At 39.3% G+C, this 27,435-nt stretch overlaps 3 protein-coding genes across 5 annotated transcripts in view; 2 read left to right on the forward strand and 1 right to left on the reverse strand.

Annotated features, from left to right (window-relative positions):
- Positions 1–1,215, reverse strand: part of stx8 (syntaxin 8) — a 29,634-nt gene extending 28,419 nt beyond the window's left edge. For both annotated transcript variants that reach the window (XR_908604.3, XM_004065678.4), the window contains exons 1-2: positions 1,092–1,215; positions 51–150 (exon numbers count right to left, since the gene is read on the reverse strand). Coding sequence is in view for 1 of the 2 variants with exons in the window: in XM_004065678.4 (XP_004065726.1) it covers positions 51–150; positions 1,092–1,108 (117 nt within the window). In the remaining variant the exon portion in view is untranslated. The remainder of the gene's footprint in view (positions 1–50; positions 151–1,091) is intronic.
- Positions 1,216–2,836: 1,621 nt separating this feature from the next.
- LOC101155661 (TBC1 domain family member 24) lies at positions 2,837–10,531 on the forward strand. 2 transcript variants are annotated; one of them, XM_011473823.3, is made up of 11 exons: positions 2,837–3,220; positions 3,360–3,562; positions 3,648–3,903; positions 4,018–4,134; positions 5,263–5,679; positions 5,778–6,017; positions 6,154–6,309; positions 6,813–6,876; positions 7,010–7,108; positions 9,492–9,744; positions 9,971–10,531. In XM_011473823.3, exons 1-11 carry the CDS (start codon positions 3,009–3,011, stop codon positions 10,144–10,146), a joined length of 2,193 nt encoding a protein of 730 aa, XP_011472125.1. In that variant the 5' UTR covers positions 2,837–3,008; the 3' UTR covers positions 10,147–10,531. The 2 variants fall into 2 exon arrangements, with proteins under 2 accessions (XP_011472125.1, XP_004065832.2); XM_004065784.4 differs by having other exon boundaries at positions 3,360–3,550.
- Positions 10,532–11,586: 1,055 nt separating this feature from the next.
- On the forward strand, positions 11,587–27,308 carry cfap52 (cilia and flagella associated protein 52). The gene is made up of 14 exons (XM_023955371.1): positions 11,587–11,862; positions 12,101–12,300; positions 13,665–13,801; positions 13,868–13,996; positions 14,132–14,231; positions 14,427–14,543; positions 14,635–14,735; positions 14,842–15,012; positions 15,558–15,706; positions 16,132–16,277; positions 17,936–18,087; positions 18,729–18,831; positions 25,000–25,111; positions 26,654–27,308. Exons 1-14 carry the CDS (start codon positions 11,802–11,804, stop codon positions 26,833–26,835), a joined length of 1,860 nt encoding a protein of 619 aa, XP_023811139.1. The 5' UTR covers positions 11,587–11,801; the 3' UTR covers positions 26,836–27,308.
- Positions 27,309–27,435: the final 127 nt, after the last annotated feature.

The following is a 27,435-nucleotide window of genomic DNA, read 5'->3' on the forward strand; positions in this document are numbered from 1 at the left end:
GGCAAATCACAGGTTTAATTTTCATTGAATATGAATATCCAGGACCATACCTTAGAAGGGTTTCCCCCTGTTCTCTGCTGTCTGTTCCTCTCATGAATGTTTTCTGCTATTTCCTGTGCTAGACGGCACGTGGCATCATAATTCTGTAACCTACAAATGAAAAGACTTCATTAAATGCAAGTCTCTACACTTTAGAAGTGCATACGATGCCAGACAAATCCGAAGGACTAAAATTAGAGCATTTTGACAATTTTCAGAGTGGATTTTAGGAAACAGCAGCGGTATAAAAACCTTTTGAACAAACATTTATTTACTCAGCTGGAATTAAGAGGTTTACAGGGAGGAGAGGTGAAGAAGGTGGAGGACTTTAGGTAGTTAGAATCTGGAAAAGAGGTGGGAAAGCCTGTGCAAGCAGGTTGAAGCGGATGGAGGAAGGATTCAGGCCAAATGTCAAGAATAGTAACAGAAAAAATGAAAATAAATGTGTAGAAGAAGGTGAGAGCAGCCATGTTGTTGATTTAGAGAATCTGAGAAAGAGACAGGATGCAAAACTGAAGGAAACCGAGCTGAATATGTTTACGTTCTCTTTAGAAGATCGATGGAATCAGGAATGAAAACATCAGAGAATCCGTTTATATTAGGTGTTTTTGGAGATAAACAGGGAAGCAGGTTAAGAAGAGGAACATAAATTAAGTATACTGTCCTAAGTTTTCACATCCATGTGTAGCAGACGTTTTTTCTTTTCACAAACACATTCAAACGTAACATTAAAGTATACGACTTTCGCCGGTTTGTTTTCCCCGTTTCTGAAGCTAAATCTTTGGACTTTCTTAGCATTACGTTGTTTAACAACTAATAACTTAAAGAAATCTCAGAAAAATCAAGTCAAACAGACATTACTATATAAAATGCTTCTCCTAAAACACAAAAATAACTTTTCTACTAAATATTTATGTGGCTGTTTTTGGCTAATCTCTTCAAGGAACTAGCTACTAAGGCTAACTGCTAGCAAAGCAGTTTTTAAAGATTAAAAACCGGCATTTTCCTGGAACTGATCCACTCTTTTGTTAAGAACAGATATCATTTCCTACCAAAGGTCTTGAGACATTGTGACAACAATTAGATATAAAGAATAAATTCCACGGAATAAGGTCGTAATCCCAAAAAGTCACTTGTTTTGATTGTGACGTCACGACTACGGCAAGCGGTGTGCTACATCCGTTCGCGCTGCTCATAATGCCGCAAAGGGAATTCATGAATGTTCTCCCCCACTTAGGTATGACTTTTTAACAAATTATTAGTTTGTATCAAATGTAATTTATATTTAAAAAACGGTGTTTATTTTCAGATGTCTGAAACAGATTTCGTTTAAATCAATCAGATTATGTGTTCTCCTATTCTGAACAAAAGTATTAACATCCCACTCTGACCATTTTTTGTTCTATTGTAAAAGCGTTTCCTGATGTTTGTTGATTATTATTATTCCGTTTTTAGTCAAAATTAAGCAAACAAACAAACACAAAATAAGTGTCTGTTTTTACAACATAGTTTCTGCAGAGCGGTAGGAGTTTGTTAGAATTTGTCTCTGAGATACAGGAGGGACTGTTGGTGTGGAGTAAGCCCATCCCACTTCCCAACATCCATCTGTTGACTCGTTTTCCACTAGCTTACACCTGTAGATTTTTCTTGAGGCTCACAAAAAACCCTGAAGGAAAACAAAAAGAAACATTTTAATCAGGTTGTTGTACAGAAAAAATTATTTATTATTACTATTACTTTTTGTTCATTTTTTCACAACTGTATGTCCTTACGTGAGCCATGACGTTGGTAAAACAGAGAAAAAGAGATTAGTTTTTGAGCCATTTTGTCTTTATTCTACAACAAGAGAATGAAAGTAGAAAAATCCAGTTATGTGTTTGCTTTGTGACTTTTTTTTGTTTTAAATATGCCTTTCAAAAATCAATTGCATAATTTGGTGTAATTAATGGTAAAATAAACATAATAAGGGCAGCTAAAAGATACATAACTTTATTTTCAATTTTGTCTATTTAAAAAAAAGCGTAATTGAAAATGCTCATTTATTTAACTGAAGAGGACAAATACTGAAAAAAAGACCACAAGCACAAATTACATATCCGTTTTTGTGGTTTACGCTTCTTTATCACACATGTATAAAGCAAAAGGAAATCTATACATCTTAAGAAGACCAGATGAAAAAAAAAAAGTTTTAATTCTAAGCAGCAAAAAAATATTCTAAGAATTGTCTTCAAACATGTCAGTCTAATTCTGAGTGACCTATTTTCACCCTCCTCTTGTTATGCTCACCTCTGTTTTCCTTAGAGTAAACTGAAACGACAGATCAACAGCATGTCTTGTTCATGAGTGTTTTTAAAGTTCACATCAGTAGGACCCACAAGAGAGGTAAGTGGTTGTAAAGGTTTTATGTTTCATAGCCAAACAGTGGTCGTGTTTGAGTAAAAACACACGAGATGTGTAAAGACAACAGAGGTTGGAAGACTTCTTGGAATACAGCAGTTTGACATTTTGAATTCATACACCACAGTTTCGTGGAATTAAGAAATCGGAAAATACAGTAGGTCTCACCTGTTTTTATTTATGTATTTATTTATTTTTTAAACTTATCAGAATAAAAGTTTGCATCTTATACTATGTGAAAATGACCAAATGAAAGGGAACCACAAATGTTTTTGAGCAGCTCGATCCAAAAATGTACTAAATATTGCCTACGTTTTAACACAGATTGAATAGTTTTAATGGCTTTTTTGTTTTGTTGTTGTTTTTGTGATAGACGTGACACTGTTAATATGTTCATTGTGTTCTTGGAAACAGAAGTTAGGGTTGGCAAAGGTAAACCAGAACAAAGACGTCACTCGGCCACGTGACGGCAGTCCGGAGATTCATATAAAGCCCTGATCCTCCAAATGAGCATCTGGTAACTTGAGCCGTTTCGTCTTGGAATTCTTGGTGGGTTTATTTTCTGTCCTAACATGAGACTTGAGATGATTCAAGTTTCAAGGACACCAGGGTTCTCCAACTTAGGAAACATGAATTCATTTTCACATATTTCCACTGATCAGGACTTTAGCTCAATGGCAACGGACAGAAGACAAAGATCGCGTTCACAATATGACTCAGAGGAGAGTAAAAGCATTGAATCGCAGAAACAGACAGAGGAAATCAGTGTCAGACCTCGCTCCAGGTAGGTTTTCCTTTTCAACTTTAATTTTCTGGCATTTTAATGAACTGCATGCTCTGTATTTACTTATTGTCAACCGTTCATGTTAAGTGCATTTTCATTACTCCAATGACTAATGTCATAAATGACAACTTTTTTTTAGGTCATTTTACAGTTTTGAGATGTCAGAACAGTCTTCTAACCACAGCATGGAGAGCTTTTTAAGGTCCAGTCCTCTGAGGCAGAAAGCAAGCACAGTGTTTAAGAGTCTGGCACCCAAAAAGGAGGATGTGTCTGGAGTTCATGTCACTTCAAGGGGAATAAAGCCTAAACTGAACAAGCATTCACACTCAAGTGAGCTCGATGGTACTGACAGAATGCACATCATTGAAACCTCTGAAGAAATAAACAGAATTTCTTTAATTAATAGTTTGTGTGCATGTTTTCCCAGGCGGTAAAAGCAGTGCCAAACCGATGATAACTATCTCTGAGTTGGACAGTTGGGACATCTGCTCCAGTTCTGGGATGAAGTATGGACAGTTTGTGGACTGGGAGAAAATCGATCCTGAATCTGCTAGTAAATACCAGCAGATCCTCAACAGTGAACATAAACAGCTAAAAGCTATGGGCCGACAGGGGTTCTGGGCCATGCCGCACACCCTAAGAGCCAAAGCTTACTATCATATCATCCACTGCTTCACTTGCAGGTGAGACTGTTACATCAGTCACCACAGCTTTGCATTTATTTACTATGAACATTCTGAGTGTGCAGATCACTTTGCACTGTTTACTTTAAATCTGCTACTTTTACTATTCTGCAGCAAAGCTAATGCTCCAGACAGAGAAGTCTACTACGAACTGGCCAAGAAGCTTTTTGGCGAGCAGAAACTCAGCAACCATCCGGTCCCAGAGTACATGGAAGACGGAGACATACCAAGGTACCCACAACCATCAAAATATGTCCTATTTTGTTTTTATAGCAAGACATAAAGCTGGCGTTGACATCCAAACTTTCAACCGTTAGACAACCCATGACCAGTTTATAGTTTCTAAGTATATTTGTTGAATTTGTGACCAGCTGGAGCCAGAATATTCAAAGCATTTATCAAGTTGCTCTAAACATCAAAAGGAAGGATAATTTAACTTCTATTCACTAAAGCTATAGACACACCGGATATGTGATGGACGTGGGTTCTTGAACGCATGTTTAGCCCATGGTGTTCACAAGCAGGGAGGTGCTTCTTCTTGTTTTTGTATACTGTTTACTAGTGCATGTCCACCACATTAAGTTGGAAGTGGCTTGATGTGAAATGTCTAAGTGGTGCAAATCTTGCAAATCTAGTTTCAGACATTTCCTTTACAGCTCTGTTCTGATAAATTAAAGACTTGGTGTCTTATAATTCCAGTCGGGCACCAAGCGCAATGATTAATTCAATGATCCATTTTCAAACTGTTGGTACTTTTGTGAATTAAAAGGAACGCCATCCATATTTCACTACCAAATCCGAGTCCCCTGTTGGTCAAAGTTCAACTTTCTAACATGTGTTCAATGTCCACGCATTTTGTACCAAGAACCAAAAAACGGTTGTTGAAATTTGGGTAGCTTTGAATGCAGAAGCCCGAATCGTGCGTTTACATCCGTGTTTACATGGACTTTTCCCTGGTGGTCATTTGAACGTGCATTGCCGAGCGAGATGGGAATGTATCTTTGCAGGAAATTCTCCTAGAAATTAGTTAGTTAACACAAAGCTGGAGCTTGTAGGGTTGTCAAACACAAGGCAATCACAATGTTGCATTTGGGCAAAAGGGGCAATTGAGGGTTACTTAAAACACTGGAAAGTAAATAGCAAATAGAAAATTATGACATAACAGCATAAACCCTAAAGACCATGACCTAGATTTATCCTGGTTCATGATCTTGGTTAGATTGCATAAAATCCTATACAATTTTTCAACAAGATACTGGGCTTGACCTGAAGACTCATGAAAAAATGCTTCTTGGTGGATTGGTGTTCAGGATTATTCAGGGTGATAGAAATGTCTTTAATTGATTGCTTTCTTTGTAGATACTGTCTAAACAAAGCAGGTCTGAACTCTGTTAAAAAGATCCTCCTGTGCATCGGCAACTACTTTCCAGAGATGAACTACTGCCCCATCCTCCCAGCCTTGGTGTCTGTCATGCTCCACTTTAGCGAGGACGAAGCAGAGTGTTTCTTCAGCGTGTCGCGGCTCATCTGCTACAAAGACACCAACAAGCGTTACATTGACCAGACCTTCCTCACCTACCGCGCCTCCTGCATGACATTCGGGGACATTGCCAATAGATGTTGCAAAGGCATTCGTAAGCTGATTGCCAGCTCTCACCAGAACCTTTTTGAGTTCTACTCTGACTGGATCATGTGGATATTTGCTGACCTTCCATTCACATATGCCATCAGAGTTCTGGATGTGTACTTACTTGAGGGCTACAAGGTTCTCTACAGGTTTGTAGCTGAAGTTAGTTTAAATGAATTAACTTTTGGCAAAACCATTATTTTCACAAAAAAACGCAATAAATGACATTTGAAACTGTTCTTTGTAGAGTGGCTTTGGCTTTGCTGGATCTCTACAAAGTTTCCGTCTCCTCTCGAGTTGCTGACGTGCAGGACTTCAGAACTGATATGAAACGTTTTGTTCAGAGTGTGGACCGCTATTGCACAGTTGAGAACCTTCTGGAAAGAGCCTTCATGATTCCAATGGCCACCAGGGCCGAGCTTAACCTTCTTTTTAATGCCAACAAGGATTCACTCATCCAGAAAGGTGTCAGTAAAGACCAAAAGAGGTATTTTCACATTTTTAACCAGGACTTAGAAATTCAAAGAATTAGCTAAAAGGAGCACACATTTTTGTAGTTTTGTGCATCTTTGATTCATTAGAGTCCTGTTTTTAAATAACACTGCATCTTTTTTTCCCCAAAGGCAAACAGTGGAGACAGAGGATTTCACCAACTTCTTCTCCAGTATTGTTACAAAAGTAGAGATGAGAGTCATCTGGGCCTGGATTCCAGAGCGATTTGCTCTTTTCAGTCCCGTTCAGCTGTTCAGTACAGCTGAGCATGAAAGAAGTCTTGCTTCGTAAGTAACTGTTATATTTAATAGTATAAAAGAACTGCCTAAAATTGCGTTAGAACATATGCAGTACAGACAGAAGCTGCATTGAACCCTCAGCTTTATTGCTGTCATGTTATTGCCATCATAGATTAAGTTATTCTGGAACGTTGTCTACTAAACATAATTCTTGTGCTTGTAGCAGTCGATGGGGAAGAGAAGTGTATTTGCACCATCAATATTTAGGTTGGGTGGAAAAATCAGCTCATTAACAGTTGACAGAAAACTTCTGGTTTATTTTTCCTATTTAATAGATGCCTCTCAGTAAAGAAGCTAAGGGTAATTTCAATATATTAGTTAAAATAAAATACTTTAGTTCAGAGTTATTGTTTGCATCCTTAAAATAATTGATTTTTACTCTTCCTTCATTTTATAGGAGTGTTCATAGTTTTAGAGCTTAAAACTAAGGGGACATTCAAAGACACTGCTTAAATTTATGAGTTGATTATTTGTTTTTTTCACTCATTTAGGTTGTACTCGCATGTGGAAGGACATGAACCAGTGGTCCTGATAATCAAAACAATGGATGAAGAGGTGGCACTCTAGTTTTAAAATAAATAATTATGTGTGCTTTTTGTTTATATCTGAAAAAAATCCTGTTATAAGTGAAAGCCAGTGTTTCTAAAGTTGGTTTTATTTCAACACAATATCAATTCTCATTTCTCAGGTGTTTGGCGCCTTCTTGTCCACAGATGTGAGAGAAAGAAACCAACACAACTCTCAGACGCCAATGTATTTTGGAACTGGAGAGTGTTTTGTGTTTACGGTGAGCTTGGTGTTGGTAGATGCCTTCTGTAACCTAAATGTAAACATGTTAAACAACTAAATACCAGGCATTTTGGTGAACGGACACCAAGAAAAATTCCCAAGTACCTTTGTGTATTGTGTGGTTTAGCTTTTAAAATATCTCTGCTCTGCCCCTCCGTTCTGGCACCGGGACCCTTCCTTGCTGGCTGTCTCTCGGCGCCACGAGGCTCTGGCCTCCAACTACGGCTGGCTTGCCGTTTCTGGCTGCCCGGCCGCTCTGGGAGGGGGGGCGCCTACCGCGGCCGGCTGGGGGGCCGGTCGCTCGGGGGAGCCTTCTCCCCCGGTTGTGCCCATCCGCCCGCTCCTCCCCGCTCTCACCCAAACAAATATTGCACACAGGCACATAGGGCCCCGGGATCTGGATGGGAGGGGTATGCTGGTGGGGCTCACTGGGGATGCCCCTCTCTGGGTTCTCGTTGGCACCCGCCCTCCTCCCCGCTTTTTACTTGCATATTAGACACTCTGATTCCTCTAGGGCCTTGTGGAGAGGGTCTGGTGGAGGGGGGCACGGTGAAACATCCGTGCTCACCTTTCGCTGGCCCCCCCCACAATTTTAACTTCCTCTGTAGACACACACACTGCATGCTAGCAGCACACACACAGCAAATACACACCACTCACAGAGGGACTCCGGAGTGGGGGGCTTTGCGGCTTGGCAGCGGTGGAGCCCCCCACACTGGTGACCTCCTATTTTACCTGCAGCACACACACAGCACTCCCACACCTCCATACATGGGTGGGGTCGGGGGGGGGCGGCCGGTCTTCACCCGCCTGGTCCTCTCAGGGCGGCCGGGCTTATGGGTATCCTGTCGGCTGCGGGAAGGGTCGGGCATACGGCGCTGGGGGTCGGCCGGCTGGGGGGGGGGTCACTGCGTGGCGGCGGGGGTGGGGAGGGTAACCAGATGATTGTGAGTATGTGTGTGTGAGCGCATGGGTAGGACGGACCTGGGGGCTGGCTCGCTGGGACCCTCTGGGGCTTTCTGGGGAGGGGGGCTCAGATATTATGGCAGGGGGGGGGGGGGGTTGTAGTGCGTAGGGTTTTAGGGTTATGGGGGGTGGCTGTGGGTGGCTGTGGGTGCGTGGCGATCCCTGGGTTGCTAAGGTTGCGTGCCTGGGCTGGCTTGCGGAGACGGGGCGCCGGTCGGGTGGTGGCCGACTCATGGGTTCCGGGGGCCCTGGCTTCGTCCCTGGCCTTTGTCTCGGTGTCCGGCGCCCGGTGGCCCCCATGGCTGCCGCCTGGTACGGCTAAGCGCTCCTGTCTTGTGGCCTGGGGGCCGGACACTGGGTTCGCTTGTGCCTCTGGGCATTGGGGGGGCCCCTGTAGGGGGGCCCTCTCTGTGCCTGGCTGGTGGGGTGGGTGGTCCCCTCCTCCTCCCCTCCCGGGCTGCCTGGGTCCGGATGCTGGGGGGGCTTCTGGCCTGGGGGGCTCTCCTCCCCTCTCCTGGTCTGGCTGGTCTGGCTGGGTAGGATCTGGCTCCCTTTATGAACACACGGTTCACGTCGGCAGCATGCATGTATCTCCACCCCCACGTGCACGTGCACACTGCCACACTGCTCCCTGTCTGCTTCATCCCTCCTCCTTACCTACAGTGTATTGATGGACAGATTTTTTTCGCTCATCTTAGTGTCAGATTTTCACCTTTTATGTAACATTCGTCTTTCCAGCAGATCTGGTATAATTGTTACAACTTAAAATAATAACTTATTCAAATCAGTGCTTGTATCCCCCACCTTTTCACCTTTCTTCCTTTTACTCTCTTCCACCCTCCCCTCACATTCTTCCCCTCTCCCTCCCCACACACCCTAAATGTAACAAATAAATAAAAAATAATACGACAAAAAGGGGTTTATACAAATCTACACTCTAGTTTCCTGAAGCTATATAACCTCTTTTTGTGATAGTAAAACCTGTCCAACACAAAAAGCTTTCAGCTCTAATCTGTTTGCTCAGCTGTTGGACAGAACAAGTTAAAAAAAAGAACAAAAAAAAAAATCTCTGCTCTGTTTATTAAAAATGCACTTTCATTTATTGTAATACATCCAAACCAGGGTGTTGGAAGATTAGCTGATTTAATGAACAGACTAATCAAAGCCACAACATCTGATAGCCAAAACTAGAGGGGTACATGAACGGATCAACATTTATGATAAGGGTGGACAGCCTGCATGGTGTTCCACAAGGGTCAGCTTTAGAACCACAGCTGCTTGGCTTATACTGATACTGCATTAAAATCGATTTAAGCCTAGTTGGTAACATTTTTTTTTTACATTAAAAATAATTTAATAAACCTTGCTATTCTTTCAGCACTGAATTAATCAAACAACTGTGCTGACCCTTTCAGCTTCGTCCCAGCATGGAGCGCTACCAAAGAGCCATGGTCTACATTTTGACAAGAATAGCTTCTCCTCAGCAAGTGTCAGGGTTTGGTAACTCACCAATGAGCAGCCCAACTGGGATCTACCAGAATCCCGGCAACCTGAACATCTCGTGCTCTGCTTCACTGGAGAACTCCCTGACCGCCAAAGAACCCAAGAGATCAAAAGACCAATATGCGTCCATGTTCATCGCAGGGGATGACAGGCGGCTCATTATTGGTACGTCGTGATTTGATTGAAGAGTTTGGTATCTTTGAAGAAAACTGACTGGTTGTCTCTGGGATGAAACCTACAGATGCATTCCTATAGATTGTGGTTTACTAATATCAAGATGTGAAGTTACGGAAAAACAATGCAATGTCTTTGTGTCCTTCCTTGAAAACAAATTTGGACTCACGTGTTTTGTGTAGCTGATGCTTTAATAGTGTACGTGTTGTCTTTTCAGGTGGGGATGGAGGCCATGCCCTGTGCTTGCAAGGAGATTTGGAGGGTGGCTGCACAGAGCCATGTGACACATTCATGAGCAACCCGCTCTGCAAGGGAAATTTCCAGATCCAATCCTTGGAGGTTTGGGGCATCCAGAACTCTGTTTGTTTGTCTCCCAGTTCTTCGCCTCAGTAGAGAAACATGCAGTTTCACATCTGTTTTTTTCTCAATACTGAATTTGTTTTTTTATGTAAATTTATGTCATTTTATTTTGATGCTGTTTGGAAATATACAACGCTGAAATGTAGATTAATTCTTAAACTTTTAAGAAGCACATGTAAGTTGCAAAGCAATTCCCTTTTGCTGGATTTAATGCTATTTAACCTCAACATTGTATTTTCTCACCCTTCTTTTTGCTTTATTTTATCTTTAACATTGACGCGTGCTTCATAGCAAAGACAAAAAAGTGAGTTTTGGACAATGAACAATGCTTTTGGTTAAAATACTCAATGTTTTAGGTAAAATGATAACTGTTTTGCTGGTAAGTTGGTGTTACAATAAATACTTATACTAGCTAGAATGTGTGTAACTTGTATCAAATTTATTTTTAATAATGGTTACTTGGTGATAGAAGGACAAAAGTCTCCAAAAAAGATAAAGCCGAAACCTACAAAAAATTCAGTTGAGCACTTTAAAAAAAAGGGGCCTATTTACGTTTGTAGAATTTTTATTGTACGCATTTAATTTTTTTAAGTGACAGTTATAGTTTTCTTTGTGTTCTGTGAGCAAATCTCTTAACAAAACATGATGAAATACAACAGATAAAAAAATGCACACAAAAACAAACTTTTTTAACATAAGCAGTATGTTACATTTACAGTTTGTTCTTGTAAAAACCAAAAATGTTCTTTTGTACAAAAGTGTTGTTAAAAAATAAAAGGATATAAAAGAAATCTCAAACATTTCTCATTGTCCTTTATTATGTAAAATAAATGTAGCAAATTTACAGGTTTGATTTCCCCTTAGAAAAATATTTTAGAGTAAATTTACACGGAGTTAATTTCACAAGGTTTTATCTTCAAAACCTGTTGTTTTTGTCTTTGCAGTTTTAATTAACCTGAATTGCAGGAAAATGCACACAGAAATTACTATCATAGCATGCGGAGTAGTTTTTTCACCATTATTATTTCTATTAAATTTTAAATTGATGAGATTTTCATTTCTAACACTGCTCCAAAACCTAGTTCAGAACTTTTATTCTAACATCAAGGTATTGAGTTTGCCATGTGCTCAGCAGAAAGTCAGTTTCCTAAGATAAATTACGTTATGTTTATTAATCACTTTCATAGAATAGAATAGAATAGAATTGAATAGAATAGAATAGAATAGAATAGAAGTTTTATCATGGATTTGTTGTCCAAATGTCAACATCATAATACAAACAAAAGAAATCCAGACAAATACATATAAAACACAAATTGTGAAACAAGTCATAAACTTCAAAACATAACTTTTAATTCTCTGGGGCTTTTAACTGAATATACAAAGTTGAATATCTTTTTAAAGTAATTTTATGTCAATTTACTAGCAGGTCTTCCAAGATATCCGATTTTCTTTAGAGCTCTTGAAGGCAGCGGAGATCTTCCGCTTGATCGGTTGCTAAGTAACCGTCTGTTTTGGTGCATACGTTGAGAAATAGACTCGGGCGATAATTTTTCATCAAAAGAGGTTTACGGATAATATTTTTGTCGTAATATTTTTACGGATTATATTTTTTTGCTCTTGTCGTTGTTTTATCGTTGGTTTGTTTTGTTTGTTGCTCAAATCGTGCGGTGAGTGTTTTTCACCTGATGGCGGGCGATATTCCCAGCATTCCTCAGCTGGAGTTGGAAGCTGTCATCGGATTTAACGGTCAGTTTCGAAATGAAAACGACAAAAAAAACTTGATTTTTGGAGAAAAACTAAACTAAGAAAAAACTTGTAATGGCTGCATAAAATTTAGTTTAAAAGTCTATTTTTTTTATTTATTTTTTTGCAAACTCTATGTCAGAGGGGGCTTCTTGTTTGTTTATTAACTTAATAAAACCATTAAAAAGAGAGTCCATCAACTCTGATATGTGCGTCTTCTGTGTGCTGCGTGTGTTGTCAGGCCGTGTTCCTTCAGGCCTGAGACTCCATCCAGACAAACAACACCTCATCTATCCTCTGGGATGCACTGTGATTCTGAGGAGCATCAGTGATGACAAACAGGAGTTCCTGCACGGACACACCAACAATGTGTGCTGCCTCTCTGTGTCCAGAAGTGGAACCTACATTGCCTCTGGACAAATCAACTTTTTGGGATTTAAGGTACATTGTTATGAGTTGTTTACCACTCATCCAAAGACTTTAAAATACTAACAAAAACAGTTTTTTATTGATCATTATTTGAGCAAATGCACCAAGTGAAGATGTTAATAGAGTAAGAAATCTGAGCCATCCCTTGTCTTTTTTATTGTTTGGTCACAGGATATTTTTGTTGCTGAATGAGAAAATAAAAGTAGTATGGCGAGGTTGGTTAATAGTTCTAAGAATAATCAATCTCCCTTTTCTCTCTTTTTTCAACTTATTTATACTGTTTTTTTTGTGTTTATTTTTTGGGACGACTTTTTTCCGAAAGAAATTAACATGTAAGATGGACACAGGATGAATGTGCTTTACTGGTTTTTACATTGGACGTTTTTGTACTTATCTGAAATTTTCTGGACCTTTATTTTAATGATTTGTAAAGTTCACGGTTAAAATATTTTTCCTATTTTTTTTTTCAGAAAAAATACTTGAAACAAGTTATAAAACAGTGTATTTCCTGTGTTCAGATAAGACCCAGATGTAGACAAAGAAGAAAGTGTGAAGTGAAGAAAAACCCTTAAAGAACCACTCCGATCATCTTTTGATCTCATGTAAAAGCCTTCCCCGTGGCCTTTTCTATATGATTTTGCTGGTTTCAGCCAAAATTTATAGAACAGTTGTTTTCTACAACATAGTTTTTGCAGAGTGGTAGTAGTTCATCAGAAATTCCCCTCTAAAAAGTAGGCAGAACTGCTGGAGCTGAGCAACCCCGCCCCTTTCCCCTTTCCATTGTGGAGTGGAGCAGGAAGCTTGTGGCCTGCCCAGTGAATTTTCTATGTCAAAGTTAAGCTCTTTTTTAATCAGAGTGGGTCTCTGACAAACACTTGTCAGTGCAATGTAAAAGACAGCCTGACATTAACAGAATATATCAGAACGCACTGACACTGAGGACAGTAAAGCTGAAATACTTGTCTGATATTTCATCAAAGTGCAGGCAGCTGTGTGTGAACCTCTTCATGGAGAACTGTAGGTGAGTGGTCAGAGCCCTCCAGGAGGAGCCAGAGATAGCCTGCTCAGAAAACAAAATGATGAGAAAACAAAAAGTAACATTGACAGATAAACTGTTGGGTGGCAGTTTAGCTGAGGCGGTAGAGCAGCCAAAGGGTTGGCAGATCAATCCCCGCTCTCCCCAGCCAGCTGTCGCCCCCGGAGCACAGCCAGTCTGTAGCTCACTGCTCCCTCCAGGGGATGTGTCAAAATGTTGAGAAGAATCTCCCCATTGTGGGATAAATAAAGTATCAATTACTATTATTATTATGTCAACTGATAAAAAGGTTTCTGGAAAACGGTGCTATTCCTGGTGATTTTCCTTTTCTTTTTTCCAGACAACAGTATTTATCTGGGACTATGCACAAAGATCTGTCTACGCTGAGCTGGTTCTTCACAAGGCCAAGGTTGAGTCACTGGCGTTCTCACCTAATGACAAGTACTTGGTGTCTTTAGGAGGTCAAGACGACGACAGGTAGACATCTGCATGTTATGTAACTGGATCTCATGACAGTGCAGTGCATGACATCTATGTTCTCAGCATAGTGGTTTGGAACATTGAGACCAAACAGGCCATCTGCGGGAGCACGGCAACATCTCATGTCGCCAGGCACTGCCTTGTAGTGCAATACTCCAACACAGATGATAACGTCTTTGTTTCTGCTGGGAGGTGAGTGAATCATCTCAGCAGAAGGAAATATTATTTATTAACCCGATACTGTGATGTATTTTTGAAAATCAGTTCTCATCTCAAAATCACTTTTCACTTCTAACTTCTGTGGTTGTCTTTGTCTTTTGGGGGCAGTGGAACTTTGCGAGTTTGGGAACTGGATGTCGCCAACAGAAAGATTAGACCCACTGAGTGTAAATTAGGTAAACTTCAGAGGAATATTAAATGTGTGGAGGTATGAAACACAAGATTTTGTCTCCTTATTCAGCTGTTATGATGTTTGATTGGATCTTATTTTTACATGATGTTTTAAAACATTAACTGACTTTCAACTAGATGTGGATGTATTTTAGTGGCTGTCAGGTGTGGTAGAAAATCTGCACAATCTGTACAATAGGCCAAATTTGCTGAATTCGTCACACCTTCGCAGATCTCAAACGATGATCAATTCCTCTTCTGTGGAACCACCAGTGGGGACATACTAAAAGTCAACCTCAGAACTGGACTTTTGAGTGACTTTGGTCCAGTTAAAGCAAAACACAGCCTTGTAAGTACACACAGAGCACACTGTGATTCCAAATGTGAAGTTAAACTTAGTAAAAAGGGGAAAAAAATCTGTTTGTGGCTGTTTGGTACAGGGTGTAAGTGTTCTCAGAGTAATGGAATCTGGGGACCTCCTCGTGGGTTCTGGATCCGGCGTCTTAACTTTGTGCTCTAAAACGAACTTTAAAATGCTCCAGTGAGTCTAGTGTTTTTATTTTATTGTATTTTTTGCATCTTTCCAAAATGTACAGCCCCTACTAGGAGCACCAGTTTTAAACTTTGAATAATTCCTCTACCTTTAGGAGCATCCAGCTGGAGAAAGGAGTGACTTCCATCACTATCAAAGACACAGGACAGCAGTTCTTTGTTGGGACAGAAGCTGGCTTAATCTATCGCATGAGCTCTGATGACTTCAAAGCTGAAGTGGTTTTCACCAGCCACACCAGTGCCGTGAAAGACGTGGTCATGCCTTTGTGAGGAACTCACAGTGATAAAGTCAGAGACGAAACTCTGACCACAAAACTTTTACCTTCTCTTCATTCTTGGATGCTGCAAACGGAACAGCAGTTTGGTTGATTAAAGGTTTTAGAAATGGTTTAAGGGAATCAGAACATCTGAAAATGACTTGCATGAAGCGATTAGTCAGACATGAAAAACGAGTCTCTCAAAGCTGAATTTGGGCTTTAGAATTTATTTTTGTCCTTCTTTTTTTTCTTGTTTCCATAATGTAAAAGAAGTGCAAAATATCAGAGAACGAATGAAATTGCTTTTCTTCTTTTTTATGCTCACCTGTTAACTGATAAGCATGGTTCTGGAACATGCAATGTCTTATTGTGCTCACTAGAGGGAGACATACACATTTTCCATTCATCTGCCTTGAATATGTGTAATGTCTTAAAATGCTGTTTAAGTCACTTAAAAAAAAGGTTTATTCCATTACCTGTTTGAAAACACTCCAGTTGTTTTCTGTTCTTACATTATTGCAGCTTCCTAAATCTTTTTATATTGTGTGTGTTAGTGGGACATCTGAACTGTTTGCAACCTGCTCTGATGATGACATCAGACTGTGGCACATAGACAAACCCAAAGAGCTCCTGCGCATCCCTGTCCCAAACATGACCTGCAATGCCCTGGACTTCATGATTGACGGACACAGCCTCATCAGCGGTAAGGGAATAAACGAAAGAGTAATGAGGAATTTTTAGTTTTAATTTCATCGTAGTGAAACTTTTTCTGTGCAGAATTGTGCCCATGGGGCTGCACAGTGGTGTGGAGGACTGTTACCTTACAGCAAGAGGCCCTTTGTTTAAAGCAGCTGGGTCCTTGAGTTTAAATGTTCTCTCCATGCATGCCTGTTTTATCTCCAGGCACTCCAGCGAATTAAATTAAGCGAACTAAATCTAAATTAAACCTTTGGAGAAAATGTGAGTGTGGCCTTGTGATGGACCGGCTGGGTGTACTCTGTAGCTGGGATAGGCTCCAGCCACCTCCATGATCCTGCACAAGACTAAGCTGAAATAAAATATGATTGAAATTCTACTATTTTATTTCTCTACTACTGCCATGCCGAGTTTTATTTTCTTTCTTTTTAGCCTGGAACGATTGTAAGATTCGCGCATTTGGACCTGAAACTGGACGATTGATGTTCACAATCAATGACGCTCACAAAATGGGGGTAACAGCCATCGCTGGCACCAGAGACTGCAAGAGGATTGTCAGTGGAGGGGGGGACGGACAGGTAGGGAAAACCACCTTAAATTAAATTACATTCTCTAATCAAGGCAAAATCTTTTCCTTTTTCTTTTCATGGGTTATAGGATCCCTAACACACACAGATGTACAGAAGACTGCATTAGATATATCTGTGTTTTTGTCACTTTTACTAAAAATTACATTCAAATATATTTATGCCTTTTCAGGTGGGATTATTTTAACAAACAGATTATTTTTATGTATGTTTTACTGTGGGCACAACATGTTTGACGAAACTTTTGGAGACATTGTACAAAAGGACATTCTTTGTCTCTCTTCACTGAAGTGTTGAATTTTCATGCAAATAGAAAGTTTTGGTTTTTGAAGTTTGACTCTTATATTGTAACCTTTTATATGTTTTTTGTGCAGATGATCAATATATTCTCTTTCAAAAGGTCTGAATTCTTTAAATATGAATTTGTAAAACGAAATATGGATGGTAAAGGCAGGGAAAAAAAGGATTTCTATTCTGGCCTTTTGTGTTTATTCTCTTGTAAGCACATGTCTAAATAACACCATAGCTGAACCCATTTGTTCTAAAATTAGCCTCTGGCTTGTCTTCATAGAATGACTCATTTTCTCATATTTTTCCAAGTGTAAAACCAGATATTTGTGAATTACAGACTCCAAACTGACCTTATAATTATTATTTTGTTGGGGAAAATGTGCACTAAATAAGTGAGGAGTTATTATTTATAAATACTTTTTTCCCGACAAAATACTTTAATTTTACCCTAAATATTAGGATTCCCCAATGGAAACTGCAAATAAGGTTTCTTTCCATTTTTACTAATAATTTACACTTAAATGCTTCACCACTATCCTCAGAATTTATTATTTGTCATTACAGTCATTACAAACACACTGTTTGACATGGTGGTCCTAAAATGAACTGCAAGATGTTTATTGTTATTAGAAATGTAAAGAATTATGCCATGGATTACTTAACATTCTGTGATTATAGGAAGAATGTTTCTTAAAGAAATAGTAAGTTGAAAGCATCTTAATAGAAAGACTATGGATATATACTTAAAAAGGATATATACAGGATAGTCGAACAAAAATCTGTGTGTCAAGAGGTTGTTTTGTCTTTTTTTTCTGTTAGAATCTCAAATCTTACCAACAAAAAGGTGATTCCATATGTTTGCAGACAATAGCCTGAGTTGACCACCCGGACATGTTATATTTTTTGTCCCCACAAAATGAGCACAAAGGCTGCAAATTGTCTTCTTTTGGGCTATGATGATGAAGATGATGTTTGATGCAGCACACCCATCATTACAGTGAAGTGTTCTGAAATGAACTGGTGAGAGGTTAGAACATGGTGGATAACACATACATAGAAACAGGGAGATAAGGAAAACAACATTTTCTTTTTCATTCTTATTTTTACATAAGGATCAAACAAGATCTTTTACGTTTTATGCCTCTCAGTAACTTCTGTCAGCCTGTCAATGCAAATCTTTAGCAATTCATAATGTGTGTGAGACGTAAAAACATCTAAATCCATTAATCAGTCCATAAAACACAGACTCACTAAGACGTGGGACCAGCTCTCTGCTGACTTTGATTTGTTTTCTGAGCAGGGCTGAAGTTGGATGCAAATGTTTTGCAGTGGAGATAAAAAGTATTGGATGTTTGCAGGTACGTGTTTGGGAGCTGCTGCCACATTGCCATCGGTTGGTGGAGATCATGAAAGAGCACAAAGCCACCGTCTCCAGTTTGAAAATCAAGTCTAACGACAAAGAGTGCGTCACTGCCAGCGTTGATGGAACCTGCATTGTCTGGGACCTTGAGTAAGTAGTTCATCAGTCATGCGGTAAAATAGCGGAGGCAAGGTTGATATGGAATTATACTCCTTTCATAAATGTTTTCCAGAAGTAAATTTATGTTCACACATGTAAAAATGTTTTGCAACTTCAAATAAAAAAAAAAGCATTTGAAAAGAATAAAACAACTGCAAGTCCAGAATAATTTTGTGCTTTTGCAATACCAATTTGTCCTTGTGCTGAACAGCCTCTCAGAAAAGATGAGTAAAAAAAGATTTCCAGCAGTAAAATATTTGGCACATGTCTTCCTTTCTCTACAAGTGCTCACTCAAACAGATCTACAGACAAAAACTCTAGTCACATCCGCCATACTTTTGACAGACCTCATCACGTTCACACCACCCTCGGCAACGCATGTTCAAATGACCACTTCCAATGAAAAGTCTGTGTAAACGCGTTTAAATCGGTTTTTCGGCCTCTCACGTCCAAAATTGTTTTTGGGCTCTACCAACACAACACGCGGCCTTTGAACACACATTAAAGTGTTAGCCAGGTCAAACTTTAACCAGTCAGGGACTCAGCTTTGGTAATGACGTTCCTTTTATCAAAGTTTTTCCACATTTGTGAAACACGTTTCCCCATTTTTTTCCCCTTGTCCCAACCTTTAGACGGTTTGTAGGCCTTCAAAGGATGATTGCAAACACCGTGTTTCGGGCGATGTGCTATCACCCAGAGGAGCACCAGATCATCACCAGTGGAACTGACAGAAAGGTAGATTTCACTGTGTGTTTGTTACAGCACAATAGAAAAGAAAAATATGGTGTTAAAAGTGTGTGTTTAGCACGCCAATACAACAATGTAATGTTCAGAATCAATCAGGATTTAAAGAGAACGCTTCTTGGCATTCACAGCTGCTTTATCATGCTGGTCCTGTCACCGTAATCTCCACTTATAGTAAGCATGACAGAAAAACCCTGTTGTTCGTCTGGTGAGGAGAGAGTCCAGTCAAAGCCCAACAAAATGAAACACAGCAGCATATCCAATCTGAATTGCTTGCAGTTTGTTTCTAATTAAGCCATTGTGCTAGCTGCTAGTGACTGTGACAGGAGCACGCCCTCTGTTTCGTGGGAGATTTTGCCTAACTGCTGATTTGCACCGGGTCGGGAGTTCAGCGTGGTAAAAACGAGACACTCCCTGCCTTGATTGTGCACTTTACCCACAACCCTTGAACTTGGCCACACGCTAGCCCCATATTGTTGCCGGCCCTGCATGCTGGGACGCGAGGACAAGTTGTGCTGATGAACACAGCAGAGAGCAAGTAAAAAGAAGGTATTTAAAATGAGGTGTGTGTGTGTGGGGGGGTTTAGAGCTGTGGCGCTTGTGCCTTCCTGCGGATGTGCCTGTACCACCCAAGTGCCAGCCAGATCCACCATCTGCTCATCCTAGAACACAGTCTCTCTGTTTAAGACAGCGACGGTGTCTCTCTTTCTTTTCTTTGTGCTCAAACCCCTCTACACCGTGCAGACTGCCTCTGAAGAAATTAAAAGACAGTTCCTGAATAACATTGATTGAGGAGAAGGAAGGCAGCCAAGAAGATGAAATGTGGGGTCATACAGGGTCAGGTAGAGTTTACCTTAATGAGAGGATGCTAAAAATAGTGCCGGTTAAAAAAATTGCAGAAAAAGGGTGTTGCTTTCAAGGATTTTTTTATGGGAGGACAGAAATGGCTCCTAAATGATGACCTACCCTTTTTTTTGAGTGTTTGTAGCAAAATATTTAGCCATAAAATATAAATCGTCCTTCTATAGAGACTGAAAATTTCTAGATGAAAAGACAAACAACTTTGCTCCTTGGGGAACCGGCCGTGCCTCTCACATACTTTTTTTTTTTTAATCTTAAACCTTAGAAAAACGTTTTACTCTCAGTTAGATATAATTGTGGGTAGAAAGGGCCTTTTCTTATAGACAAACTTCCATATCTTACAAAAAAGATTTCTACATTTGCTTTGTCCTGGTCTTAAGTGTAGATTTAAATACTTTTAGCAGCCATTATCTTGGTGACATGTGACATGTGTCTTTGAGAGCAAAGCAGAAGGCTGCAGTGCTGGAATATGGATGGATTGGAAGATAGCAGAGAGGTTCCGTGCTCTTCACTTCACAGAAGAAAGGATTGTGTTTTGTACCTGCTAGGATGGCCTTTGTTCTTTAGAGGGGCTGAGTGTCTAGACTTAAAGGTTCATAACTTTTTACAGTAACTAAAGACGCTCAAGATAAAGTGACATGGGCTCTTTTGAAAATATATATTACAATTTTTTTTCCTGACAGTTTTGCCCCATCTCGAGTTTGCTTTAATGATTTTAAGAAACTAACTTTTAGTGTCAATTAAATGCACTTTAGCTTAATAGTACTCTGAGCTATACTTATTTATGCTTTACACAAATGTAGGAGCTATCACACACAAATGAATTGGCATTAAAATATTGACATGATAGTAAACAAACATATTAAAGTGAGAAATCTGCCTGACAACAACAGAAAATGAACCTACTGAGTAATTGAGAATTCATTGTAGTTTTAATTAAGGTTTCCCCATATTAACGCTAGAGCAATCTGATATATTTTTAGAACTTTCTGCCAGAAATTAATTTCCTGGTGGCTTTTGCCGTGGCTGTGGACCTGCATCCCAGCACTCAGATCGACCAAGGTGGGGGTCTCTGAAATAAGATGAAAAAGAATAAGAGAGAGGTCAGGACAGCAGCAAAGGAAGCGAAAATGATCATCAGGAGAGGAAGCAGAAGATTATTACAGTGGCTTTCACCATGTTGCTAGAAACCGATAAGCGTGCATAAACATATCGATGGCACAACCCACTTCACATCCTTCAGAGTATTGAGATGGACCTGTCGCATTGATGGCTTACATGACACATTGTTGGCCAACACATAAATGTGGCAGAGCGAGAATCTCTACGTTTGAAAGCTTGCACTCCATTTGACCTCAAGACAGCCCAAAAGAATTTCATAATTTATATTTTGAGTTTATTTTTGTATTTATTTATAAAGGTTTGCGAGTTACACTAAAAAGAAAACATATCTGTACTTAGTGCTCCAAATAACGAACAAGAATGATCACAGAGACAGACTAGAAACAGGTTATTCAACAAATATCTATTAATAAAGAGGGAGTTTGAGGACACCTGCATGTGCTCATTAATTCTCCCCCAGGCTTTAAATTAAGTGATCCTGCTTTCTATTTGATATATTTACATATTCTTCAATATTGATAATACCAAAAGACTATCATGAATGCCATCATCACCTGGAATAAGACCAAAAAGCTTAAACTAAGCTTAAACTCAGCTTAAACTACAAGAAAATGTTGTCAAATTAATGATAAAAGACTTCATTTCATTTCATTTAAGTTATTCTTTTTGTGAGATTTAATTACGTCTCACAAAAGAACGTTATGGACCTATTTTTGACTTTAGCTCTTTATCTCTGTAATGTTGGTTCTTTTCATTTTACTTCAAACTGTTTATGTCTGGACAATATTTGAAATAGTCTTATCACACTAAATATGGCACAAACTCACTTTCTGTTGATTTAGAATCTATTTATTTCCCATTTTATCTAGTTAATAGCTCCCGCCTTAGGCCCAAAATAGCTTCTCTGTGTTTCTAGTTATAAGTCTTTCCTTCAGCAGATTGATCCCAGATGTGGGCTGTTTGGAAAATAATAATTAATCAGTAATAAGCTGCACGGTGGAGCAGTGGTTAGTGCTTTTGCCTCACAGCAAGAAGGCCCCTGGTTCAAGTCCCGGCAGGGGACCTGAAACAGAACATCAATGGGGGACCTTTCTGTGTGGAGCTTGCATGTTCTCCCCGTGCATGCGTCCGACGTCCTCCCACCATCCGAGAACATTCTTCATAGGTTAATTGGTTATTCCCATGATCGAAAGATTGCAGGTTCGATTCCCGCCTTGCACGCCCATGTGTCGAAGTGTCCTTGGGCAAGACACTGAACCCCACCTTGCCTCTGGTGGGAGGTTGGCGCCAGTGTTCGGCAGCAGAGCTGCCATCAGTGTGTGAATGTGTGTGTGCATGTGTGAATGGGACTGTGACTGTAAAGCGCTTTGGGCCTTCGTAAGAAGGTAGAAAGCGCTATATAAGTATACGCCATTTACCATTTACTCCAAATTGTCCATAGGTGTGAAAGTGAGAGTGCATGAGTGGTTGTGACCCTGAGACAGACTGGTGAGCTGTCCCCAGCCTTTGGCCGGGATAGGCTCCAGCAGCCCCGTGACCCCGAAAAGAACAAACGGATCCGAAGATGCAAAAAAGGAAATGGATAAATGACACTATAAATTATTCTGTGCTTTTTAAAAGAGTGTTGATCAAACTTGTCAACCCAAATTTACCAAATCCCTGCGCAGAAATCAAATTGTAGTAAAACAGTGGTAGAATGAATAGAACACCGTAATGATTTGTTTTCCAAAATAAGTTCTAGTTTGATGTCAACTAAAATTCTTCAGGATTTTCCTCTTATCTGACATATTTGCTTGACTTTGCACAAATGCAATCATTTCTGTAAAATTGCAACAAGCGTATTGCCTCACATTTTTATTTTTGGTTTGACAACAGTTGATAGGATTTTAAGTGCACTGAAATTAGCATATCTGTTTTACGTGCAGCCAAATAGTGCCAAGGGACTGAGATGAGGGTTGAAGCATCACTTCACCTTCAGTAGAGTTTCATCAAATCATGGTGACTTGAAAGGTTGTTTTTAAAGATCAAAACCCTTCCTTCCATGCACGTTTTTTTTCACTGTTTCTCCTTGAAACATACAAAAATGGATCTCTTTTTTGAATGGGGCAATATGTTTCTGTTGCAATGAATAACTTCACCTGGAAACTGCCTTATTTGTGTTACTTGCTACTTTGACAGCTGTTAAGCTCCACGGATGATTACATTTCATTTAGATCAGCAAACAAGGTTTCAATAAGTGGGTGTGACAAGCTGAAATGAATGCAACAATATTCTCAACTCATTTCCATACAGAGTGGGATAAATGAAGCACCAAATGCTAATTAGGCCCACTGACTTTAATATGTCTTCTAATTACACTCCTCTATTAAAATGCATAGTCAAAACATGCAAAATATTTTAATGATATTACATTTATAAATGTTGATTGTGTGTTGTGGACCACAGGAACTTCACTACTTAATGTGCACATCGCATTTTTAAATCCCCACGCTGTATTTGACTTTAAGTTGTGTTGCAACTTTTACAAAACCAAAGCTTTGTACACTTGCAAAAAGTGAGTCATGCCTGCCCCAGTTCAGCTGCAATTTCTTGTCAGAAAGTAACTCTGGAGGTACAGAAGTTTGAAGTTTCTTCCTAGAAAACAGAAGGAGCAAAGACAGCTTCCAGCTGTGCTTTCTAACACGCCTTTCCGCAAACCATTTGATGCCTGTCAGCAGAAGCTAAAGGGAAAGCGCACACGAGCGTGGCATGTGGCGAGAGGGAGCCGTAAACAAATATTTTATCATGTATCACTCAGTATCAATATACTGCCTGCAGATAAGCACGAAAGCTTAACACCTGCTTGAGTAAACTTAAAGCAGCATCATAATAATGCTATGATTTATCTGTCTTCATTATGCAGCAGGGATGACCCCCCCCCCTTTACAGGAACAATGACGATAAACCACTTCAATCACAGTTTTTAGGACTAATTTTGAAACAAAGATGCGAAGTTACAAATTGAAAATCATCTTAACAGGACATGAGTTTGTGTGGACAATCATCAAACAACACAACACAATAAACATGATATGTTTATTTTTTATTGGTTTGTTTTTATTGGTTTACAAATGTTTTTATGGTCTCGGGCCTTCATATTTATCTGACATGATTTTAAAGTATGAGCCCTCGCGGACCCTGAGGTCCTCTGATACAGGCCTTTTGGTTATCCCAAAAGTTAGAACAAAAACGTACGGCGAGGCCTCATTCAGTTTTTACGGACCTCGCCTGTGGAACAGCCTCCCAGAGAGCCTCAGGGCTGCAGAGACTGTTCATGTTTTTAAAGGAAGGCTTAAGACCTACCTTTTTAATTTAGCCTTTAGTTGAATTTTAGGATTTTTAATTTTTTTTTTATTGTATTTATTTATTTATTTTTTAGTATTAGTATTATTTTTTTTAAATTTATTATTATTATTTTTAAATATTTTAATTAATTTATTTTTCTTTTAACTAGTTTTATATGTGTATGTAAATACATTTATTTAGTTATTCTATTAATTTTTAAGACGCTCTTACTATTTCATATGCCTATTAAGGTTTATGTAATTATTTGTTCTTTGTCCATGTTTTATATATATTTTAATTTTATTCCTTTTACATTTTATTACACTCCGGTGTTTTCCTCTGAAGGATCCTCCACATCGGTGACTGACCCTTCTCAGTGAGCGGGGTCGCTGCAGTGGGATCTCCTGGGTCTGACTCTTTTGATCGGATCTGGGGGGTTCTGTGGTAGTGTACTCCGTGAACTTGGGTTGGGGGGTCGCTGGTGTGGACATGTCCCCAAACTATCGTTTTCCCACCTCAGGAAAAAGCCAGGTCTCTACATTCTATCATTCTATCACTTTTTTATTTATTTATTTATTTATTTATTGATGTGTGTGTGTGTGGGTGTGTGTGTGTGTGTGTGTGTGTTTTTGCAGGGGGGGGGGGTTGTCGCACGGTTTGTCTTGTCATCTTGTTTTTAAATTTTATTGTATTTTATGCACAGCACTTTGAGTGACATCTGTTGTCGAAAAAGTGCTATATAAATAAAGGTTGATTTGATTTGATTTGATGTTTTCCATAGATTGTGTTAGTGAAACTGGTGTAAACACTGTGACTCCTGCGATGTTCACTGTGATTCTTATTAATTCTTAGATTGCGTACTGGGACGTGTATGACGGCTCTATCATTAGAGAACTGGAGGGCTCCCAGTCCGGCGCCATCAATGCCATGCACATCACAAAGGACGGCGGTTATTTTGTGACAGGTACCATCACACACTTTCAGCTTGTTTGGATTATACCACATGTCTGCCATCACACTTGAAGGTGTTCTCATCCTTTACCTCTTTGTACAATATTACCTTACATCAGGAGTCTCCTAACTATTGGCAAATAAGTCCAGATCTTGTGAGGTGAAAATATAAGGGGCCAACCATGTGGTCAACATTTTTTGAACCTCTATAGTAACATTAAATCCAAATGACCTATTCTGTCACAAGGTGGTGTGACTAGAGTGGCATTGTTAACACAGCAGGCAGACGTCCTTAAAGTCCAGGAACAAATGATTTTAGTCACAACACGCCCGCACACGCCCGCACACGCCCGCACACGCCCGCACACGCCCCTTCCCTTTTCTGGTCTCTCTTCACACTGAGCTCCTTCCCTTTTATTGGCTTCTCTTCATTGGCTGGCCACACCCAGGAAGGAAGCCACTTTTTTTTTGTCGTGAACACAACTTTATTTTTCATAGGAATCTAGCCAATTTTTGGAAGTGTAACACATCAAACTTGCTTTTTCTTTTACTTTATTGTACAAAACGGAAGTACAGTACAAAACACAATTTTACAAAGTAAACTTCGAATGTGCCAGGGGAGCATACAACTTTCATACAGACATACAGCTTTCTGATTAAGGCTTTTAGAGGGAAGCCACTTTAATCAAACAATAAAAAACAAATGACAATAGATAGAAATATCATGGAAGCTATACATTTAAAATCCCGTAAACAAAGACAGACATACATAAACAACTCAAATCATCACTAACCAAAAGGTAAGCAAACAAATCCAAACACGTTCCACTTCCTATGCCCAACCCTTAAACAGGAAGTAAAGGCCTTGGCCACCATTTTGTCCTTTGGGCTCCAGGAAGAAGAGGGGAAAAACATGACAAAATCAATAAATACATTTAAACATGTGATGTTTGTTTTGTTCTTACATTACATGTCTAAAGGTGATGAGCTGTACCAGACAGGTTACAAGTAGATACAATTACTTTGTCTCATATTTAATGAAAATGTTAATGCATTTGGATACTTTTCATTTCTTGACATAAACCAGATTTACATCCAAATATGTTTTTACCAATAATATTCTAAGTTTGTGAAACCAAATAAAGTAAAAGTCTGGAAAGAAATCTTTTTCCATCATTAAATCTGAGTTTACATTAAATGCTGGGGCTAAATGCAGGCTGGGCAGGACTTTTGACATGCCTGCCTTATATATATATATTTTTTTTTTTGATTTCTAGAAATTTTTCGCTGACCATTGTAGAGATGTTTCTGCAGTGGAGGTTTCTGCTTTCTTCCATGTTATGAAATTCTAATCAAATTTCTTTTGGATGTTTTTTTGCAGCCACAGTTTTATGGAGCCTTTTGGTTTAAAAGTAGTCATCGCATGCATTTCCATGAGGGCATTTTAATCTAATAAGTCATAAAGCGTGTCGATTTCATCAAGGCTGCCCTTTTTTTTAAGCTCCCTTACCGCCAGCCCAAAATGTTCTCTTTTATTTGTTACCTTCTCTGTCAGGTGGAGATGACAGGGTGGTGAGAGTGTGGAGCTACATGGAGGGCGTGGTCACCCATGTGGGCATTGCCCAGGGTGGTAGCATCACCAGTATGAAGATCTGCAGTAACAATCGCATTTTAGTCACCACCAGCGCAGATGGAGCCATCATGCAATGGAAGTTCCCTCATCCTCCCAGCTCTTAAAGTGTTGTTCAAACGTGCACAGAAAAACAGAATCCTTCGATCAACTGCACATTCATACCTAAATGTTTTAGATAGTTTCTTTGACCTAAATGTTCAGTGATTTCAGACTTGCACAGTGTGCTGTTTGGTATTGTCCTTCAATATAAGGAATTTATTCAACTCATTAATCTCTATTAAAACCTTTTAATTGAATGTACTCTTTGTACTAATCATCTGATTTTGTTCAGATGGAGTTTTGCTTTAATAATAAAATTTACAATGGGTTTTTTATGCTGAATGTTTAGCATAATTCATACAGACACATATCTGTAAAAAAACAAAAAGTGCTCATTTGTGTGCATCTTTAAAATATCCTTTAGCCTCTTATAGCCTCATTCTGCTCATAGTAAATCATAGTAGTGTCAAATTAAATATGAATGAATTTTTCTGCAGATGTCAGTAATAAAACTATAAAGAAAGAAAAAGTTGGAAAATAACTCAAATCTGCTATATTAGTATTTGAACAGCATTGCATCTATCAAATGTCTATGGGAAAAAATGACATTTTATTCTGAAATGCAAAAGACATTAAGCTTCTCAATGTCTTCTGACACAAAAAAT

This window comes from Oryzias latipes, chromosome 1, assembly GCF_002234675.1.
Source record: "Oryzias latipes chromosome 1, ASM223467v1".
In the NCBI taxonomy this organism is placed as follows: Eukaryota; Metazoa; Chordata; class Actinopteri; order Beloniformes; family Adrianichthyidae; genus Oryzias; species Oryzias latipes.

Coding starts and splice junctions, on each gene's coding strand:
- cfap52 (XM_023955371.1), top strand. CDS start 11,802: ATGGCGGGCGATATTCCCAGCATTCCTCAGCTGGAGTTGGAAGCTGTC. Junction 11,863..12,100: donor AGCTGTCATCGGATTTAACG/GTCAGTTTCGAA, acceptor GTGTGTTGTCAG/GCCGTGTTCCTTCAGGCCTG. Junction 18,088..18,728: donor TGCATTGTCTGGGACCTTGA/GTAAGTAGTTCA, acceptor CCCAACCTTTAG/ACGGTTTGTAGGCCTTCAAA.
- LOC101155661 (XM_011473823.3), top strand. CDS start 3,009: ATGAGACTTGAGATGATTCAAGTTTCAAGGACACCAGGGTTCTCCAAC. Junction 3,904..4,017: donor ATCCACTGCTTCACTTGCAG/GTGAGACTGTTA, acceptor ACTATTCTGCAG/CAAAGCTAATGCTCCAGACA. Junction 6,877..7,009: donor TCAAAACAATGGATGAAGAG/GTGGCACTCTAG, acceptor CTCATTTCTCAG/GTGTTTGGCGCCTTCTTGTC.